The following is a 17,155-nucleotide window of genomic DNA, read 5'->3' on the forward strand; positions in this document are numbered from 1 at the left end:
GTGACACAGAGGCAAGGATTCAATTTTGTTTCCCTATTTAGAAATAAATGCAGTATTCCTTGAGCCCAGACTAAAATGAAATAGATTTGACATTTCCAAATGGAAAGGTGTCCTGGAGATGGATTGCTCCTCACACACACATGCACTTTACAAAGCAAAAAGTGTCTGAAAAGAAGGAAACAAAATGAAAATGAAGACTCTGGTTATTACAAGCTCCTGACAAGAGCTGTTGTTTCTCACCAACAGCTGCAAAATGGACTCTGGAGACCAAATCAGTTAGTGAAGAGAAAATACGTAAGGAGAGAATAGAGCATACGAGGAGAAATGGGGCTGGGTGGGTCTCTTCTGTGTGGTAGCGGGGTTCTGCTCCATGGGACCACCTCCTGCTGCTCTTCTGCGTTTTCCTGTGCCTTTTCCAGGCTTGTCGCAGCCAGGGCTGTTTTCAGGCAACCCCATCCTCCTCTGCTTCCTCCCCATTCCCAGGCTCTGCAGGAGGGATCTCCCTTCACAACAAGCGGCATGGAAAGGAGCAAACATTACTGTGTTCCAAATCTGTCCCTTCTGCATCTTTATGGTAACTTCCCGGAGGCAGGAAAAATGGGCCGCCACTCTGCGTGGGAGCAGCTTGCCTTACCTCAGCTCCCTTATCCCAGCTTCTCAGCGCGAGGACTGGGTCTGAGGGCACGGATCCTGCAGACCTGTGATAGTGCAATAGCTGTTGAACAGGGATCTCTCGTTTCCATCTAGGTGTGCGTTTCGTGAAGGTCTCGCTGAGAGAAAGAGCCCGTGTAAGGCAAGGTGTGAAGGCTGCCTGCCGTTCTCTCTCAGCTGCCCCTCCGCCCTCCTCGGCGGCTGAACGCGGCAGCCTGCCCTCCTGCCCTCACCCGCCAGGGTCAGTCCCTCATGCGAGGGTCAGCACACAGGCTTGCTCCAGAGGAGCAGGATGCCGGGGGTAAGTGGATGAGATGATTCCTTTGCACAGATACAGCTTGTCCAGGTGAGTCCAGCAGGCTCAGCTGAAGTCTATTGAAATGAAGCACTGCGAAGAGGTAATGCCTACAAGCCTCAAATAACTTCCAGGGCTGGGAATGCTGCCTGACTTGGTGTCAGTGGAATTGAAACCCTAGATTAAGAAAGTGTTCCCTATGCTGTGCTCAGCTCCTGCAAGAGAGGGGGAAGCTCAGCCCTTCTCCAGATTCCTCTTCTGCGGTTGTGGACAGCCTCCGCTTTCACAGGGTCAAAACACAGCTTGCCTTTGGGGCCTATTTGCACAGCACAGACAAAGAGCAGACCTAAATGCATATTAGGGAACTGATTTCCTTGTTAAGATGGGCAAAATTTGTTGCACGGGAGCTACACTTTTGTTGGGCCTTATGCTTCCCTTCATAATCAGTTTAGCTGCAGGCTGGTCCGTGCTGGTATCCGTGATTTATAGCAGAAGCAGAAGCCAGGCCGTTTTTTTGTTGCTTTCAAAGACTTCCTGGAATTGATTTGCAACCTCTGCAGAGCTTCAGAGTGCAGAAACATTGCAGAGTCCTGCAGTGCACCAGTACCCCCAATCTAACAGCAGGCAGCTACTGAGTCTTGTGGAGCTGTCATGGACTTTATGACACTCGGCAGGAGTCTGATATCATAGCCGAGTTTCTGAGAGCACTGACATAGAGGTGACTCGCTTCTGCTTTGGCAACTACAAGACCCGTTAGTGGCTGCTGCCTGGGAGGGCAGGGTGCAAGGGTGCCTGGGATCCCACCTTGTCACATAGGAAATCTTAAATAAGTTCTCGGGGGGCAGGAAAAAAAGTTACTTTTATCCTTTTGCTGCCTTTTATCTCCTGCTCTGGCCAGGGTAGCTATCATCTCTGATACAGCGACTGCACCACCCTCCAGAGGGATCCGAGTACCTCTGTAGCATCTAGATGCTGGTGGTGGTTCTCCTTCCATTCCAGGTGAATACAGCCTCTCATCTGGCTTGCGTTTCTGCCACTCCATACCAGTTTCAGTGATTTCCAGATGATGCCTCTCAGGCTGGTTCACTGTGCTGAATTTGGGCTCTTCGTTGCTAACAACAGTGGTATTTGGTGAAGTCCCAGGTTTAGGACACCGTTGTGTTACGTTACATCTGACTTGTACCCAGCTCTGGCTTTGGTTTGGAGACTTTTCAATAAGCATCACAAGAAAGGTGAGTGCTTAAGGAGAGGTTTGAAGGATGATTAGCTTTGAGGGCATTTAGGGGGAGACCTCTTCCCAACCATGCAAGCGGGCTGGGGCACCAGCACTCTTGTCTGGGAACTCCTTCCTCCCCCCAGCAAATGTGGATATGGAGATGGACATCACGGGATGCTTGGCAGCAGTGTCAGCCTCTGGATAGCAGAGAGAGATGACTGGCAAGGAGGGAGTGAAAAAAGTTTGCACCTGGAAGGAGGAATTCAGTGGAAGAAGGCAAAGAGGAGGGTAAAATGATCTTAGGAAGATGCTGGTAAAATGGTCTTTACAGAAACTTTCTGGATGGGCTGCAATTCATGCAAGAAGCATCCAGAAGAAAGGACATATCAGGAAGCAAGACATAGCTTGAAAGAGCCTTGTACAGGTTTGAGCTTGTCATGTCTTGTGCTTTTGCTTATTTTTTTATTTTTGTTTACTTCTACTTAGTGTTTGTATTTGAAGTCCTCAGTCCCCATCAACTTTGCTGTGGATTGAGCGTGACTTCTCCTGCCTCCACGTCTGCCAGGGTCACCGGATTTCTTGGTTTTAATCTTCTTCACTGCACTTTAGGGGGTTCAGTTCTTGCCCACTTAATTGAGGTGTATCTATTACTTTTTGACTCCCTTACAGTGATATAAATGACCTATTGCATTTAAACACATCTGAGAAATTGTTGAGCACTCCTCACATTTTTGCTGTGATCAGGGGATGTTTCATCACTCTCAGAGGATTCCCCAGAAGGTTCATGGAGTCTCAGAGCATCTTCCCTAAAACTATGTTCTGCCCTGTTATTTCTCGATGTATCTCAACGTATGGCATTGAAGAAGCGGTAACCCAGAGTTATGTGGTGTCCTGTAGTTAGGTCAACTTTCCCCGTGAGGCCAGACAGCCCTTCTCTGAGGCACGGAGGAAAGCCAGGAGCCCTCCGCCTGCCACTGGGGCTGGTGAGCTCGGCTTTGCCGGCTGGGAAGGCAAGGAGACCGAGGGCCTCCGAGTGAGCCTTGGGCACCTCAGGAGGCTCCAGCTGGCCCATCACAGCATGAGAGCGCGAGGCGAGACCTCCCCACGCAGCGGCTGGCGGCTGGGATGCAAAGATGCAGCCTGCGCTGAACGTTGACCTTGTGGGTACGTCCCTGGCTGCACCCAGGGGACATGCTGGGGCTTGAGGGTGGCTGTGGGGTGGGACGAGGAGATCCGCAGCTGGTTGTCCACTGGGGAGCTCCTAGAGTGACATCTGTTTATTTTCCTTCATCTTCTTTTCAGAAAGAAAAATGGCTCCAATGAGTCAAAATGTGTGACACTGAGAGTTAAACCCAACAGGCTAGATCGAGGGAGGCAAATCTGCTCCCAGCAAGTCCTGAGTCTTTCTATGCCCCTTCGTGCTCCACGCTGAGACCTTCTGGTGACAGCAAAAGTGGAAACCCTGGCCTGAGACCGACTGAGTAGAAAGGACTTTGCATGCTGGCTCAGTTTGCCTTGAAGCGTCATGGAAAAAAGGAAGACACTTCGAATTTCATCTCCTGCCCTGCCTTTTTGCCTGAGCTGTGCTCGGTCTTGTGGGCCCCGGGACAGTGTCCACGAGGGGCTATGGGGAGGGATGGCACCCGTGCAAGTGCAACGGCCGCTCTTCCAGGGTGAACTTTCCCACCTTTAACTTCTAATCCAGACTGAACTGAGATTTGTTGCGGCTGCTGGGAGTTTGAGATTAGGTTTAGTGCCCCAAACCTGAAGGCATGTAAAGCAAGGGCTTCCTCCCCCCATATCTTGGGGAAAAAAAATCTACCAGCCCTTGTTAAGGGTTAATCTTTTTTAACACCACCTCACATGAGGTTGGCGTTAAAAACTTTAAACCACTTTAACATGAGCTCATACAGACTCCTGGCTGATGGGGACAGGCTGTGGTCGAGGCGTCTGGCTCACCACCAGCCCATGGCAGCCTGGATGAGACCCTTGGCGGAGGTATTTGTCACAGACAACTTCTGTAAAGGGAAATAAATGATTCCATCCGGTGAGTCCTGGCTGGAAGGAGGAAAGGGAAAAGGAGGGAAGGCAGACAGGGTTATCCATGCACCACAGCGAGGGGAGGAAGATGCCAGATGGAGTCCAAAGGTAGAGATAGAAGTAGTGGGGGCTCACCTCGGAAAAGGGGTGGCATGCAGATGGGGTGATCCGAGGGGAGGATGAAGCAAGTGAGAGGCAGGACAGAGCTGTCAGCCCCACTGCTCTCTGTCCTCTCCCTGGGTATATGCCACCCCCACCCCAGGTATATACCGTTGGACCTCCGCCGTCCAAGGGGGCCTGGGAGCCCCCAGCCACTCTGAAGGGGACAGAGGTGCGGTGTAGGGGAGCTCTGCCCCTGGCTGTGGGGGCCAAGGACAGCGACTCTTGGATGCGCCCAGCCCCAGGATGGATGGAGCAGTGGGCGTTGCTGCTCAGAGCTGCTGCAGGAGGAGGTTCGGAGCTCATCTCTGTGAGGTACTTCCCAACCTGGACAGCCATTTTCTGGTCCAGCGTTGGCTTTTCTAAATGCTCTGGAAGCCTTAAGCTTAGGTGGCATGTTTGGAGAGTTGTGTGGCCCATGGTAGCACTGGGTGGCATCAGCCTTAACATTTGGGGTCACCAGAGGGTTCCCACAGTAGGGACACTGAGCAGAAGACAGCCTTGCTTTTGCTCCCCATGGTTTGAGGCATCGAGGTTCCATCAGTGACATCTGGGCAAGCGCCAGAGATCCTTGGTCACTTGATAGTCACCCCGTTACCACAAGCCCGTCCCTGCCTTGTCATCAGAGACGCCGAGCCCGCATCAGCAATAAACAATATACGACAACTGGACTTGAGCCTGCAGCATAGTGGAAATGCTGTGCTTTGCCCTATGAGAAAGTGTTTTGAGATGTACTAGTACAAGGGGCACAAGGGGTTTAATTTCATATCTGCCCCCCCCAGCTCCTCAAATGTGAACCTTGCCCCCAGCCGCAGTGTTTTCCCCCAGTTTTCTTCTGCGCTCCAGGAAACGCCCACCAAAGCTCGAGTGCAGCATCACAGGTGCCCGGGAGCATATAGTAACAGTAAACCAGTTTGTAAATAGTTCCCTAAAGCAGTGGAAATACAGCTCTGGATACTAATTTTAACATAGAAGTGGCTTATTTTGGTGAAGTTAAGCCTGTTCCTAAATCAAATAGGAGGTGGCGCCCCAGGGACGCTGGGGCTTGTTCCCGTCAGGCTCGACTGATCCAAGGCCAGGGCGATGTTTGGTCGGTTTAGCTAATTCAGAGCAGTTTGGGTCACACCTGAGTCACTTTATACCTGGCTCTTTTTCCGCTTACTTTGTATAATCTCTTTGTTTGAATTGCAGAGATGGCCTTAGGCTTTGTGTTTCCTGTGGGAGCGATGCAGCACGATACCAAATGGGATTTTAAGGGGATGGCTGTAGGGAGAAAACACGTGTCCCTGCACCTCTCTGTTTTGCCGGGCCAGCTGCACCTTGCCTTTGGAGACAGCATCATTTTAGCAAGCAAAAGAGCAGCTTTGAACTTGGAAGGTCTTTGTTCACCAAAAGGTCAACTGCCGTGAGCGCGCCAAACCTCTGTATAAAACAGCAACAGTGCTCAGGCTCTGGTGCCACCCCTGGCTAGTTGTCTTTTTTTTTTTTTTAATTCTAATTGATACGTTAAAGACAAAAACAGGCAGCAAAAGCCTTTTTTATTTACAGACCCAGGCCAGCGCCAGCTGAGAGGAGAGCCTGCCGTACAGAGGCTGGGGAAGGAGGTGGCCATCCCTTCGCCCTGCCCCGACACCAAAATCCCCCAGACAGCGGCAAGCGGGGAAGGAGTTGCCCGTGGGATGCCCCAGGGCTGCTCTGCGCGTCCCCGAGTGGGTCTTTGCTGCTGCCCCGGGGCTCTTCGCAGCATCGTGCTTTTTCCCTGGAAGGATCCTGCAAAGCCGGTGCCGCTATCTGGTTTCTGGCGATTACGTTTTGGAATGGCGGCATTTGGAAACTGATGTTTAAAGGTTTCAGTTCCTTGCAGGAGATGCCCTTGGAAGAAATCTTACTTGCTTGGCTCACACGACTTCTGAAGAGGCAGGGGAAAGGAAAATAGGATTGGTTTGTCTTTTTGTAATAAAGCACTGTAAAATTCTTTGTAAATTGTGTAACAATTGGTAAAAGAACTAAAGTAGACGCTCCACAAGGACCAGAAGAACCATTTGTTTCCAATCCAGAAAAAGTTTTAGTTAAAACTGGGTACATCATACCTATGTATGTATTTTGCTGAGTGGGAAATAAGCAATAAACCTTGAAGTGTCAGCTTACTAGATGTGAAAGGTGCTTTGACTCCCTTACGAGGATCAACACATGCAGATCAGGCTATCTTGATTAAATAGAGGAGAGACATATTGGTTCTTACAGTAAGAAACAACTAGTTTTCCACGTTTATTTTAGAACAAATTCCATTTTTAGAATAGATATCAAATAGCTATTGTCTCATTTAGATAGCCTAATACATATTTAATTTAGAGTCATGTTAAGTGAAATGGTGACATCGTGTTACCACGCTGCAAATGCAAATGAAGTTATGTTAGAGCCAGGGCATATCACACCCCAAATTTATTGTGGAGTTATATACACCACGTACAGCTGTTTAACGGATATGGGGAGTGACTTTCTGACGCTTGCCCCAGCGTTGCCCATGGCGGTGGCTGCTGCTTTCCCTCTTTCTGATACACTGAGGTCGTAAATATAAGAAAACTTGACTCTTGTTAGGATGAACCTGGGTCTTATCGGCAGGAATACTTAACTGAAGTTAACAGAATATGCAAACGTGTTTTCCCAATGACTTCAGCAGCTTTGTTTACGCCTGCTTAAAAGGACAGCCTAACAGATGTGAGAAACTACTGACTTAAAAGCAGATTTATTAAGCAGTCACAGCGGCCTTCAGAGCGGGCTCGCAGGCAGCTGGACGCACAAGCAGCCACGGGTAGATCTCATACTAACCATCTATTCATCAGAGACCATCACTCTTCTTTTTCTGTCACAACTGTTTAGACGGTAAAGCTTTCACAAGCTTCACGTGTCTGCATCCAACTAGTAAGATTTCGCAGATGTAGCCTCCCTCCCAGAATGGATTTTCCGGGTGGCTTTTCTTGACTTGCCCTTGAGCTACCAGCTCTTTTTCTTTCTTTTTTTTAAATTTTATTGCAATGCTTGGCAGTCAGTGCGCCGGATAGCTTTGCAAGCATGGGGCAGGCGGTCAGCGAGCACAGCTCAATGCCGCAGATCCCCGAGCGAGCGGGAGAGGCCGACCCCGTGGCACCAAAGCCTGCAGGACCCGGCAAGCATCCCCCCTGGGCCACCCCACTGCCGGGGGCCAAGCTGTCGCTTTAGGCTACAGCCCATGGGAGGACTTGCTTTCCACTCTGTTCAGAAAAACCAGTTCAAGAATGAATGGTTTTAGATCCCTTTCAAACTTCAGGTGGTTAATTTTGGTTTAATGTCTTCCTAAGTACAATCATGGTCTAACCAGTCTCCAGGGTCAGTCGTGGGCTGTGTCAAATCACTGATTTTTCTTTCCTGTGCATTTCAACATAAGTGTTCTCTTAAAAACCAGAGTACCTCAACATGCTTTATCATCCATTCTTTGTGCTTTTCTTTTACATCCCCCATTTTCTCTCTCTTTTAAAAATTATCATCATCAGCAGCATTTCTTTCTCTCTGCCTGGCAAAGTTGCTCTGCACCTCTAGTCCATTTTCGCTTATATTGTATAGCCTGTATGGAAACCACTTCTGAAATACTTCTTTTAAAGACAGCCCGGCTGCACCTGGACACAGAGTTCCTGGGAATAAATAAGACAGCGGCATTTTTTTATTTACAACATCCCTCCTTAAACAATCCTTAAACAACGACCACCAGAGACAGCAGTGCCAGGCCTGGTTAATTCTGAGGAAACTCCCCAAACTCCATCTATTTCCTAAGCGTTTGTTCTGGTGGCGACAGAGCGTTAACAAAAAGGCACTGCAAGCTCACGAATGCGGTTTGCTGCGTGTGTTATTCTACTAAGCATGCAAAAGGGGTATTTCTAACACAAATGACTTTCCCAGAAAACCAGACCGTTTCCACAGAGCCTGCCACCGGGAGCAGAAGCCTTCTGCTGCGGCGTCTGAGGCCGAGCAGGAGCAGCTCAAAGCCTGAAGCTCCCCGCAGAAACAGTCACCCCAGGAGCAGCTTGCGAGCGGCGAGACAGGGTCACAGCCACGAGGGACCCGCACAGGGTCCTGCCCTGGACACCCAGCACGCTTAGAGAGCAGAGGGGTGCCAGGGCTCTCTGCCGGAGGGAGCGCACCCCAGAAAAGGGGGGTTCAGTGCAGCATCCCACTAGGGCATTTCCCTCCCTCCTCCTGCTCACACCGTATGCTCCTGGTACCTACGTGACTGCTTTTGTGGAAATTTGTGCCGGGGAAGTGTTTACCTCCCAGCGCAATTTAGTAGCTAGTGATAAAGGAGAAGCCATGACCAGGAGACCACAGGCATGCAGAAGAAGCTCCACGGCCACATACCAATGTGACAAAGCTTTTTTTTCCCTTGGTCTACATACATTTACAAAGATTACAGTTAAAAATAGCTTGTCCAAACAAAGACAAAATAGCAGCTGTTCTTTTATTATAATATAACATTTTAATGACAACCCCCGCCCAGCAAAAGCAATCCAACCCAAGCCCTGCAGACAACTGCTCTCCCCCAGTACGAAGCCGACAGAAGAAGAAAGCTTAACGTGCGTGCAGCGACTCAGAGCTATGGATTGTTAAATGGAGAATTGGTCATATTTTTAAAGCCCAGAGAAGGCTTGGGCTCAGCTCCGCTGTCTTGAGATCTCCGAGCTGGATGCTGAATTCTGCCTTCGCGTGGCAGCAAACACCATTGCAGTAAACTCCAGCATACAGTAAATGCCACCGTTACTTTTTTGAACCACAGACATGTGAATTAACGAGGGTTAACAGATAACCAAGGGCAAGCGCGGACATACCGCCAGCGATGCTCCTGTAAGCGCAGTCCCACTTCATCGATTCTGGTCCAGATTTGTATCACTATAGCCAGGGAGGTAACAGGTAAAACGCACAGGTGCGACGGCCCTCCGGAGAAACTGGTACTGCAGCTCCTTCTAGCTCTTCCTCACAGCAAGCCTCTTTCCTAGATCGTATAGTTTAAGTTTGTATTTAAAATCTTTGGAGCAAAACAAGTGAGTTGATTTTCGACTCACAGTGCAGCGTTACGGAGCAGTAAGCCCTGGGTGCAGTCCAGCACGTTCGGTGACGGGTCTCGTTTGTGGCGAGACGGATTAACTTGGCGTATTATTTGCATGCGTAGTACATAACGTGATGCTAACATTTACCAAACACTATGGGTCCATCACGAGGAAGTGATCAGGAATATCTGAACTCTTGCAGATACAGGGGATTGGTTGCTAGTATATAAATAAGAGACCTTATTTGATCGCATGGGTCAGACCAAAAGGGTTAAGCCCAGAGGCTGCTGCACAGAGAAGACGCTTTCCCAAGGGAAGTCAGTGAAACTGCCTGGGAAACTCCCCTTCATGATTACAAGACGAGGTACTAAAAATATATGCCCCTTCTTCCAAGGATGTTCAGGGAGGTGGGCGATTTCTTTTGCGTCCATCTCCTTGCAAGACTGAGTTTTGTAAAATCTCGTTTATAAGAAAATAATTTTAAAATGGCAAAGGCTGTCTGGGAGTTTTACCCACTGCTGCACCCAAGAAGAGCTGCAGCCTCAAACTCCCTCCTCCTTTGCGATCCTTGACGTTACGATTTTTAGAAAATACCAGAAATTGCACAGAACACATGCAATGAACAACATATAATAAACCAAAACCACAGTTTCACTGGCAATTTACTCCAGCTTTTCCTACTGAGTTATCTTTCACGAGTTGCACATCATTCTCACTACTTTATGGTCCCCGCTTGCTCTGTTAACAAAAATACAAGTATTTCAAAATCCAAACGATTACAAAATACCACGCGCCCTGACAAACGTCCGTCCTTTTGCGAGTCTCCTGTGAAAAGGAAGTTCCCTTCCTTTGCAGAGGACGCCTGGAAAAGTGCGGGGTGCAGTCTCAGAAGCTGGTGGCGTACTTGTTTCTTGTGCTAGCACTGCTCTCTGTGTAGCCACCAGCGTCTTTCGTTACCGTGAAAGCCCTTGCTGCAGCTTGGCGTGGCAACAGCAGCTTGCAGGCTGCTGCCCTGTACTTCTTCGAAATGAGGTTGTAGAGGATAGGGTTGATGGATGCGCTCAGGTAGAAAAGCTGCAGAGCGAATATATTAAAGTACTGGGAGAACAGCATCATCCTGGTGTCCTGGGTGTTTATAAATACGATCCTGCCAATGTGGAAAGGCAACCAGCAAATTACAAAGGCCAGAACCACCACAGCTACAAGACAAAATAACACATGCGATAGTTAAGGAGCGAGTTAACTTTTCAACCATCCAGTAAACTAGATTTTACGTGGCTGATTTTGCAGGTTCTTCTAACCGGTACAAATGATATATAGAAATAACGGCATTAAATCGTTGGAAAACCATGAAAACGGGAATAGCATCAAGTCTGATTGTTAGTCTTTGGATTAAAAAGTAACTGGTAAAATCTTCAGCTAAACCATGAGATGAGTTTGCTGAGAAAAATGTAAACAACTAACAGTGGTGTAACTTCCATATGATAACATCAGGCACAACAAAGATTCCCCTCGGCAACGTCTGTGATGCCATGTGCGTGATATGAAAATGAAAGCCAGACTAAGAAGAGGTGTTTTTGTGGAAGCACACAGCAGCTCCCTTCGCTACAGAGCTGTTCTTTAACATCTCCACATTACTGAAAAAGACCGTAGCGTAAGGGCTGAACCTCAGTCACCCAAGCTCCCACTGAATTCGCACTGTTGTAACAGGAAGGTTGCTAACGTAAACGACTTACAGTGTAGTTGGTCTATTGATTTTTTTGCACTGAAGCTCCTACACGTATCCCCAGAAAATTACTGCTGGAGACAGATATTTGACTAGATGGATCTCTAGCCTGAGTCACTCCAGCTGTTCTCCTGATCTTGTGTCACGTTTTAGCACAATACAAACAAATACAAACACTCTTGCAACGGCAACATAGCAGGAGCAGATGAGGAACAATTAAATAAGTGTATTCCTGTATACGTATTTTTAATTATTTTTGTTTATAAATGCATGTAAGTAAAACAATCATTTATGGAGCATCCTTTGTGTTTCTCAGAGCTTAAAAAAAAGGGATATAGTCAAACCAAGTTTACACCTGAAATACATCACACGCGTAGTGCTGCTGGCTCTTTGAGATAAGGGGGAATTGGTCTGATTAAGTGGGTTCCGAGGAGATTGTGGACATGGGTGTTTCTGTTGGAAAACCTTGTGCCTACTCCAATGTAAATACCTTCCCCAAGTAAGTCAGCAAAATGTACTCTCTCGGGCTTATTAGTTTCTTTCCTTTGTGCTACGCTACTTCCATCCAGCTGATTACATCCTTGGTAAAAGAAGTCTCCCGTGTAGCATGTAAAACCTTCACTAAAGGTAGAAAAAAAATAACGAGGGCATTTTGTTTTATGCTCATTAATCAACAGTTGGATTTCTTTTTTCTTTCCTTTTCTTTCCTTTTTTACTTCTTCAGACTGGTCGCTACAAAAGTTTACAAACTTTAAAGCTCCAGGGCAGACTGCGATCTCTAGCTTTCCAGAGCCTGATGCTAGATTAATGAACATATGACTAAGAAAATGAACTAAAAATTAACAGCATCCTACATCAGCAGGAAGCGCTTCAGTATTACGTGATTTGTCTGCAAATGGCTTGTAAGGGTTAAGCTGCTGTTTTTCAGCCTGCTTGGGCAACCAGTGGAGTACTCCTAGGAGAGCTACGAAAGACTGCTAAGAAAATAAAACTTATTTTTCAGAAGCAGAAATATACTACCCGGAGGGGTTGCTGCCCACTGGAAGAGACTACTGATGTTACCACAGTTTTTCTGAAGTTGCAGACTGCCTTGTACTCGGTTCTGGCTGGTAAAATTGAGAAAAAGGGTATTTCTACAGAAAGCAGTCACACTGCTGGATGTGCAATGCTACACCAGGTGAAGCCTCAGCCATGAGGAAGCGAAATCCCTGCCACGGCGGTCCCCGGGAGCACCGGTCAGCTCGGCAACGTGGCTGGGATGTTCCCCTGCACTATCCCTACCCTGCGTGGGAGCTGCAGGTGCTTCAGCCCTGGTCCTAGCCCCAGCCGTGGCCCCCCAGCCCTGGTCCTAGCCCCAGCCATAGCCCCAGGGAGGACGGAGGAGGGACTCACCCAAGATCTTGATGGTCTGGCGGTGCCCCTTCTCCCGGAGGACCGTGTTGGGGCCCCGCAGGCGGGCATTGCTCTGCCACAGCTCCCGGCCAATGAAGCCGTAGAGGACGTTGAGGCAGATGATGGGCAGGACGAAGTAGGAGGTGGTGACCCAGAACATGGTGGCCAGCAGGCCGGACTCCATGGCCTGAGGGGTGGGCTTGCACTCACGGCTGAAGTCGGTGTGGTTGTCAGGCTGCTCCACGTTGATGAGGAAGAAGAAGGGGCCGGCGGATAGGAAGGCGAAGGCCCAGAGGACGCCAATGACGGCCTTCGCCCGGTGCTTGGTGACGACCACCTTGGCCTTGAGGGGGAAGTAGATGGCGAGGCAGCGCTCCACGGTGAGGGCGGTGATGTGGAGGATGGTGCAGTAGGTGCAGCCCTCGCTGAGGTAGTGGGAGAGGCGGCACAGCAGCTGCCCGAAGATCCAGGGCCGGGAGCGCCAGAGGCGGTAGAGCTCGAAGGGCAGCCCCAGGAGGATGAGCAGGTCCGAGACGGCCACACTGCCCAGGTAGAGGTTGGTGGTGGTCTTCATGTCGCGGTAGCCGCGGATGACCAGCACTGTCAGGACGTTGCCCGCCACGCCAACCACGAAGAGCCCCAGGCAGACGGCCGTGACGGGGACGAGCGCCCGCACCGGCAGCGCCAAGCACAGCCGCTCGTCGCAGGGCGGCCACGGCCACGGCTCGCCCTCGCTGCTGTTCCCGCCGCCGCCGCCGCCCCACATGCCGCCGGGGGACGCGGCCGCCTCAGCCCCCTCCGCCGCTGCGAGGCGGGAGCCGCCCGGCCGGGGGCAGCGCCGCTCCTCCGGCCTCGTCCCCGCCCCACGGCGGGGAGCTCCGGGGGGGCCGCCCGGCACCCACCGGCCCTCAGGTAGGGCGCGCCGCCGCCCCGCCCCGCGGCCCCGCCGCCTCGGGAAGCGCCCGCCGCTCGGCAGCCGCCGCCAGCCGCCCTGAGGGGAGAGGGGCACCCGCGGTCCCCCTGCCCCGCTGAGGGCAACCCCGGCATCGCCGCTGGGGAAAGACAAAGCGCTTCGGCGGCGGCGTCACATGCAAACGGGACTGACCAACAACAGCAAAAAAGAATGATACTTTTATTTTCCACAGATTTTTAAAGATACTTTGCTACATAGTTCATGTATTTTCTATCAGACTATACAGGTTCGTCTTCATGGAGCCCGGCGTTGTACAATTGTAAAGTGATATGTTTGGTAGTGTATCTATAACGTTTTAAAAAGTTTAGAGTTTTTCTTTTTTTTTTTTTTAATTTATTTTTGGAATGTACAGTATATGAGGTAAAATTAAGATTACATTAAAAACTGTCTTCAATGCAGTAATACGCACTGAGGCTCAAATGGCAAATACACTATTAAATGACTATCAAAAATAGGAGCTCATTTGAATTTTACTATGAAAAACATAAGTCACTGCAGATTAACTGTAGTAACAAATCTTACCGTTTTAGACATTCAACCGTAAGAAATCTCTGGGCTGTTACACGCAACCTCATTTGCACTGCCAAACATGGCACTTTTAAGAAGGTTCTAGAAAACATCAGTTATCGCGGTATCCTGCGGGAAGGTATCAGCCTATACGTACAAACGACAAATTCGAAATAAAATGTAAACATACAGTACATTTTAAAGACAGATCGTTCTCGCCACGTGGAGGCCAAGTTCTCCGCCATTTCTTTTTTTTTTTTTTTTAAATGAAACTCAGCAACATTATTCTACAGCACAGATCATTGGACATATAAACAATTACAATACATGCCCGTTCTAATATAAGAGAAATTCTTCAGATATCTTCAAAGCACAAGACAGAGGTTCCTTTTTTTATTAAGACCGACAGAAGTGTTTAATACCATTAAAAATGCTAAACTGAACACAACTAGAAGTCATTAATGATTCACTATCTTGTAACTCAAATAAATAAAAAATAGCTAATTACAAAGTGTATAACAAATAACGTAAGTGTGATGAGACAAGGATTTTTTTTTTTTTTAAAGATAGTTTCACTACAAGCTTTGTGTCACTGGCAATCATTGACATCTAGCAAGATGTTCAATGGGATACTTGATAAAATTCAGTCTGGTCATTCAAGAACTCACAAATGCAAGCTCACAAAACATTGATGAGTTATGCAATTGCAAAGTGCTCTAATGCAACATTAACTACATGCAATCAACAATTTGGTACAGTATCCAAAGAGACATTACATTAAACATCAGGATCTCAAGAAAAAAGCAGCTTTAAGTTTTCTGGTGCAAATTACTACACTTCGTCTTCTGATTTGGTGCCCCAAAGGAAGAAAGAAAGACAGAAATAAAACAAAAAAAAAAGGCAGTGCTTGATTCTGGTGGATATGGCAAGTGAATGCTGGGGAAACAGCAGAAATTCAGTAATGAATTTTATCTCAAAAATCTATTAACTAGCCAAAATCAGAGGGCACAGACATCTGTATAAACTGCATCCAATCAAAGGTCAACTTCGGAAATGTGTTTTTCAATTTAAATAATAAGTCTAAGAAGTTCTCTCACACTCTCCCTTCTATATTCGTAAGAATTAAAAGAGGCATTTTTGTAAGTAAACATCAAATCCTGGGGGTAAGATAAACCACTTGTGCCATCCCCTTGTAGTCTTTCGAAAACATCTACTTGCAGTGAAGAACTCCACATTTATCAGATAAGAAGCTTCCGTCATGCATACTCTTCCATCCAGTTTATTATTTGCTGCCTGAGAAAAGCCCCGTCTGGTTTTCAGCATAAATCCTGCTTCCCAAATAATTAAGACAAATGAGGAGGTAGAAATACAGCGCTAAATTGCTTTCACAGCATCAGATTAATATTGTATACAGCACAAGTTTGTTAGTGTAAGTTTTAAATGCGATCTACACATTCTTCCCTGTTATGGTAGCAACCCTTAAAAATGTGGGCCAGGAAACCATTTTTACACTCGTGTTTACTGGTCAAACCCTTTTCATTAAACACTGCTTACCTGCCCCATATAGAGTTTGTACTGCAAGAAGGCATATTAAAGAAGAGATTGTATTTCTGTGGCTTGCGTTCTAATAACGTGTCAGCCTATACCTACCAGTAAGCATTTTAAAGTGGCTGAAAAGGTTTGCATCAGTCCCAATGCCGGTGCTAAATGCCTGTTTTTGTAAAAGCAAGAGAACAGAATTACTTTTAGATTATGAGAAAGTAAAATGTAATGGGCAGCATTCTAAAATAAATCTCTTTTCTTCACTTTATTACGAAGTACTGAATGATAACAGCAATCAGAATGGAAAAGATAGCAAAAAGTGCAAGGATGACAGCAGCACACACTTGGTCGCTCTGTGACCATTGTGTCCTTGTGGTTTGCACAGTGTCCTTGGTGGTGGTTGCCGGTGGTTCAGTCCTCTGAGAGATGAATAGCACTGGTGCGCTGTAGGGGCCTATCAGGTCCTGATGACCTACTGTCTCTTGGCACTGGCGAATGGCACATGCGCGGAAACGGTATTCACAGTTCAGCTGGAGGCCTGTGTATCGGAATGACCAGTCCGGACCCTTGTAAATCTGGCAATAAAGGAAAAAAAGGATACATCAACTAAACCCGCCCTACATACACATATATATCTCAGTATGGTTTTGTTTATGGTGAAGGTAACTGTAAACCATTTCACCCATGCAAAGAAAAACGGACAAAAAGCTCGCAAACGCAATTTAAATGCCAGATAAAGTCTCTAGTCCTTTTGGTGAAACACAGGAAAAGAACTACAAGTGCTTTTATGGCATGATGAGTACACGCCAAATAAACTCTGTCAGAAGCCCCAGTGTTAAGGTGTTTTAGTGACCACTTACAGTGTAAATACTACACCATGGGATGTAATATACAATATCGTATCACAGGATTTTAGGTAATTAACTCTGTATCAAGCTACTTCATTAAGTCTAATCCAATCCAACATATGTTGTTGTAGTTAAGATATCATGTGTTTAAAATATTATAATTTATCCCAATAAACATTGTATCAAGAAAGCCGCAAGGAGTTCTCTCTGTGATTCTTAACTTCATCAGATCCCAAGACACAGATGACTTATTAGCCTGTTCTCCAAGGGTCTCTCAGTTGGCTGGTTAATGTGAGTTCACAACTCTTCAGCATGAAGTGCCCAATTCAGTGAAATCTAAATGCTGGTTTCTCAAATTAATTTGCAGCTACGTTAAGGTCCTGTAAAAGCCAACGAAAACCCATGCGGGTGCAATTTTCTGTTTATAGATATACCAATAGGTACTGAGCTGTTAGGTGGGTAGCATAGTACAATTTGATTTCTCTCTTTAAACCCCTTCAACCCACCCCCCCATTACCTGGAGTTGCTTTATTTAATTGGTAGCAGGATACAGAAATATCACATCATGCAGAAGTTTTCCCTACAGTTACCACACTGTTAGACAGTGTTTCACAAATGCAAACTACCAACCATTCAATGAAAGAAGCAGCAAATCTCTTCCAATTTTGTTCTCTGAAGAGCTCTTGCTGTGCCTGTGGCTACTCATAGACTTAGAAAGTCCTCTGACAGCC

General features: G+C 47.5%; 2 protein-coding genes across 4 annotated transcripts in view; both read right to left on the minus strand.

The window, feature by feature from the left end:
- Positions 1-10,321: 10,321 nt before the first annotated feature.
- On the minus strand, positions 10,322-13,320 carry MLNR (motilin receptor). The gene is made up of 2 exons (XM_050915165.1): positions 12,555-13,320; positions 10,322-10,635 (listed from the first exon to the last, which is right to left on the minus strand). The coding sequence occupies exons 1-2, from the start codon at positions 13,318-13,320 to the stop codon at positions 10,322-10,324; spliced, it is 1,080 nt and encodes a 359-aa protein (XP_050771122.1).
- Positions 13,321-13,675: 355 nt separating this feature from the next.
- Positions 13,676-17,155, minus strand: part of FNDC3A (fibronectin type III domain containing 3A) — a 127,874-nt gene continuing 124,394 nt past the window's right edge. For all 3 annotated transcript variants that reach the window (XM_050895290.1, XM_050895298.1, XM_050895307.1), the window contains exon 26: positions 13,676-16,151. In XM_050895290.1, coding sequence (XP_050751247.1) covers positions 15,837-16,151 — 315 coding nt within the window. In that variant the 3' untranslated portion in view covers positions 13,676-15,836. The remainder of the gene's footprint in view (positions 16,152-17,155) is intronic.

Source organism: Gymnogyps californianus, chromosome 1, assembly GCF_018139145.2.
Source record: "Gymnogyps californianus isolate 813 chromosome 1, ASM1813914v2, whole genome shotgun sequence".
NCBI classification, from domain to species: Eukaryota; Metazoa; Chordata; class Aves; order Accipitriformes; family Cathartidae; genus Gymnogyps; species Gymnogyps californianus.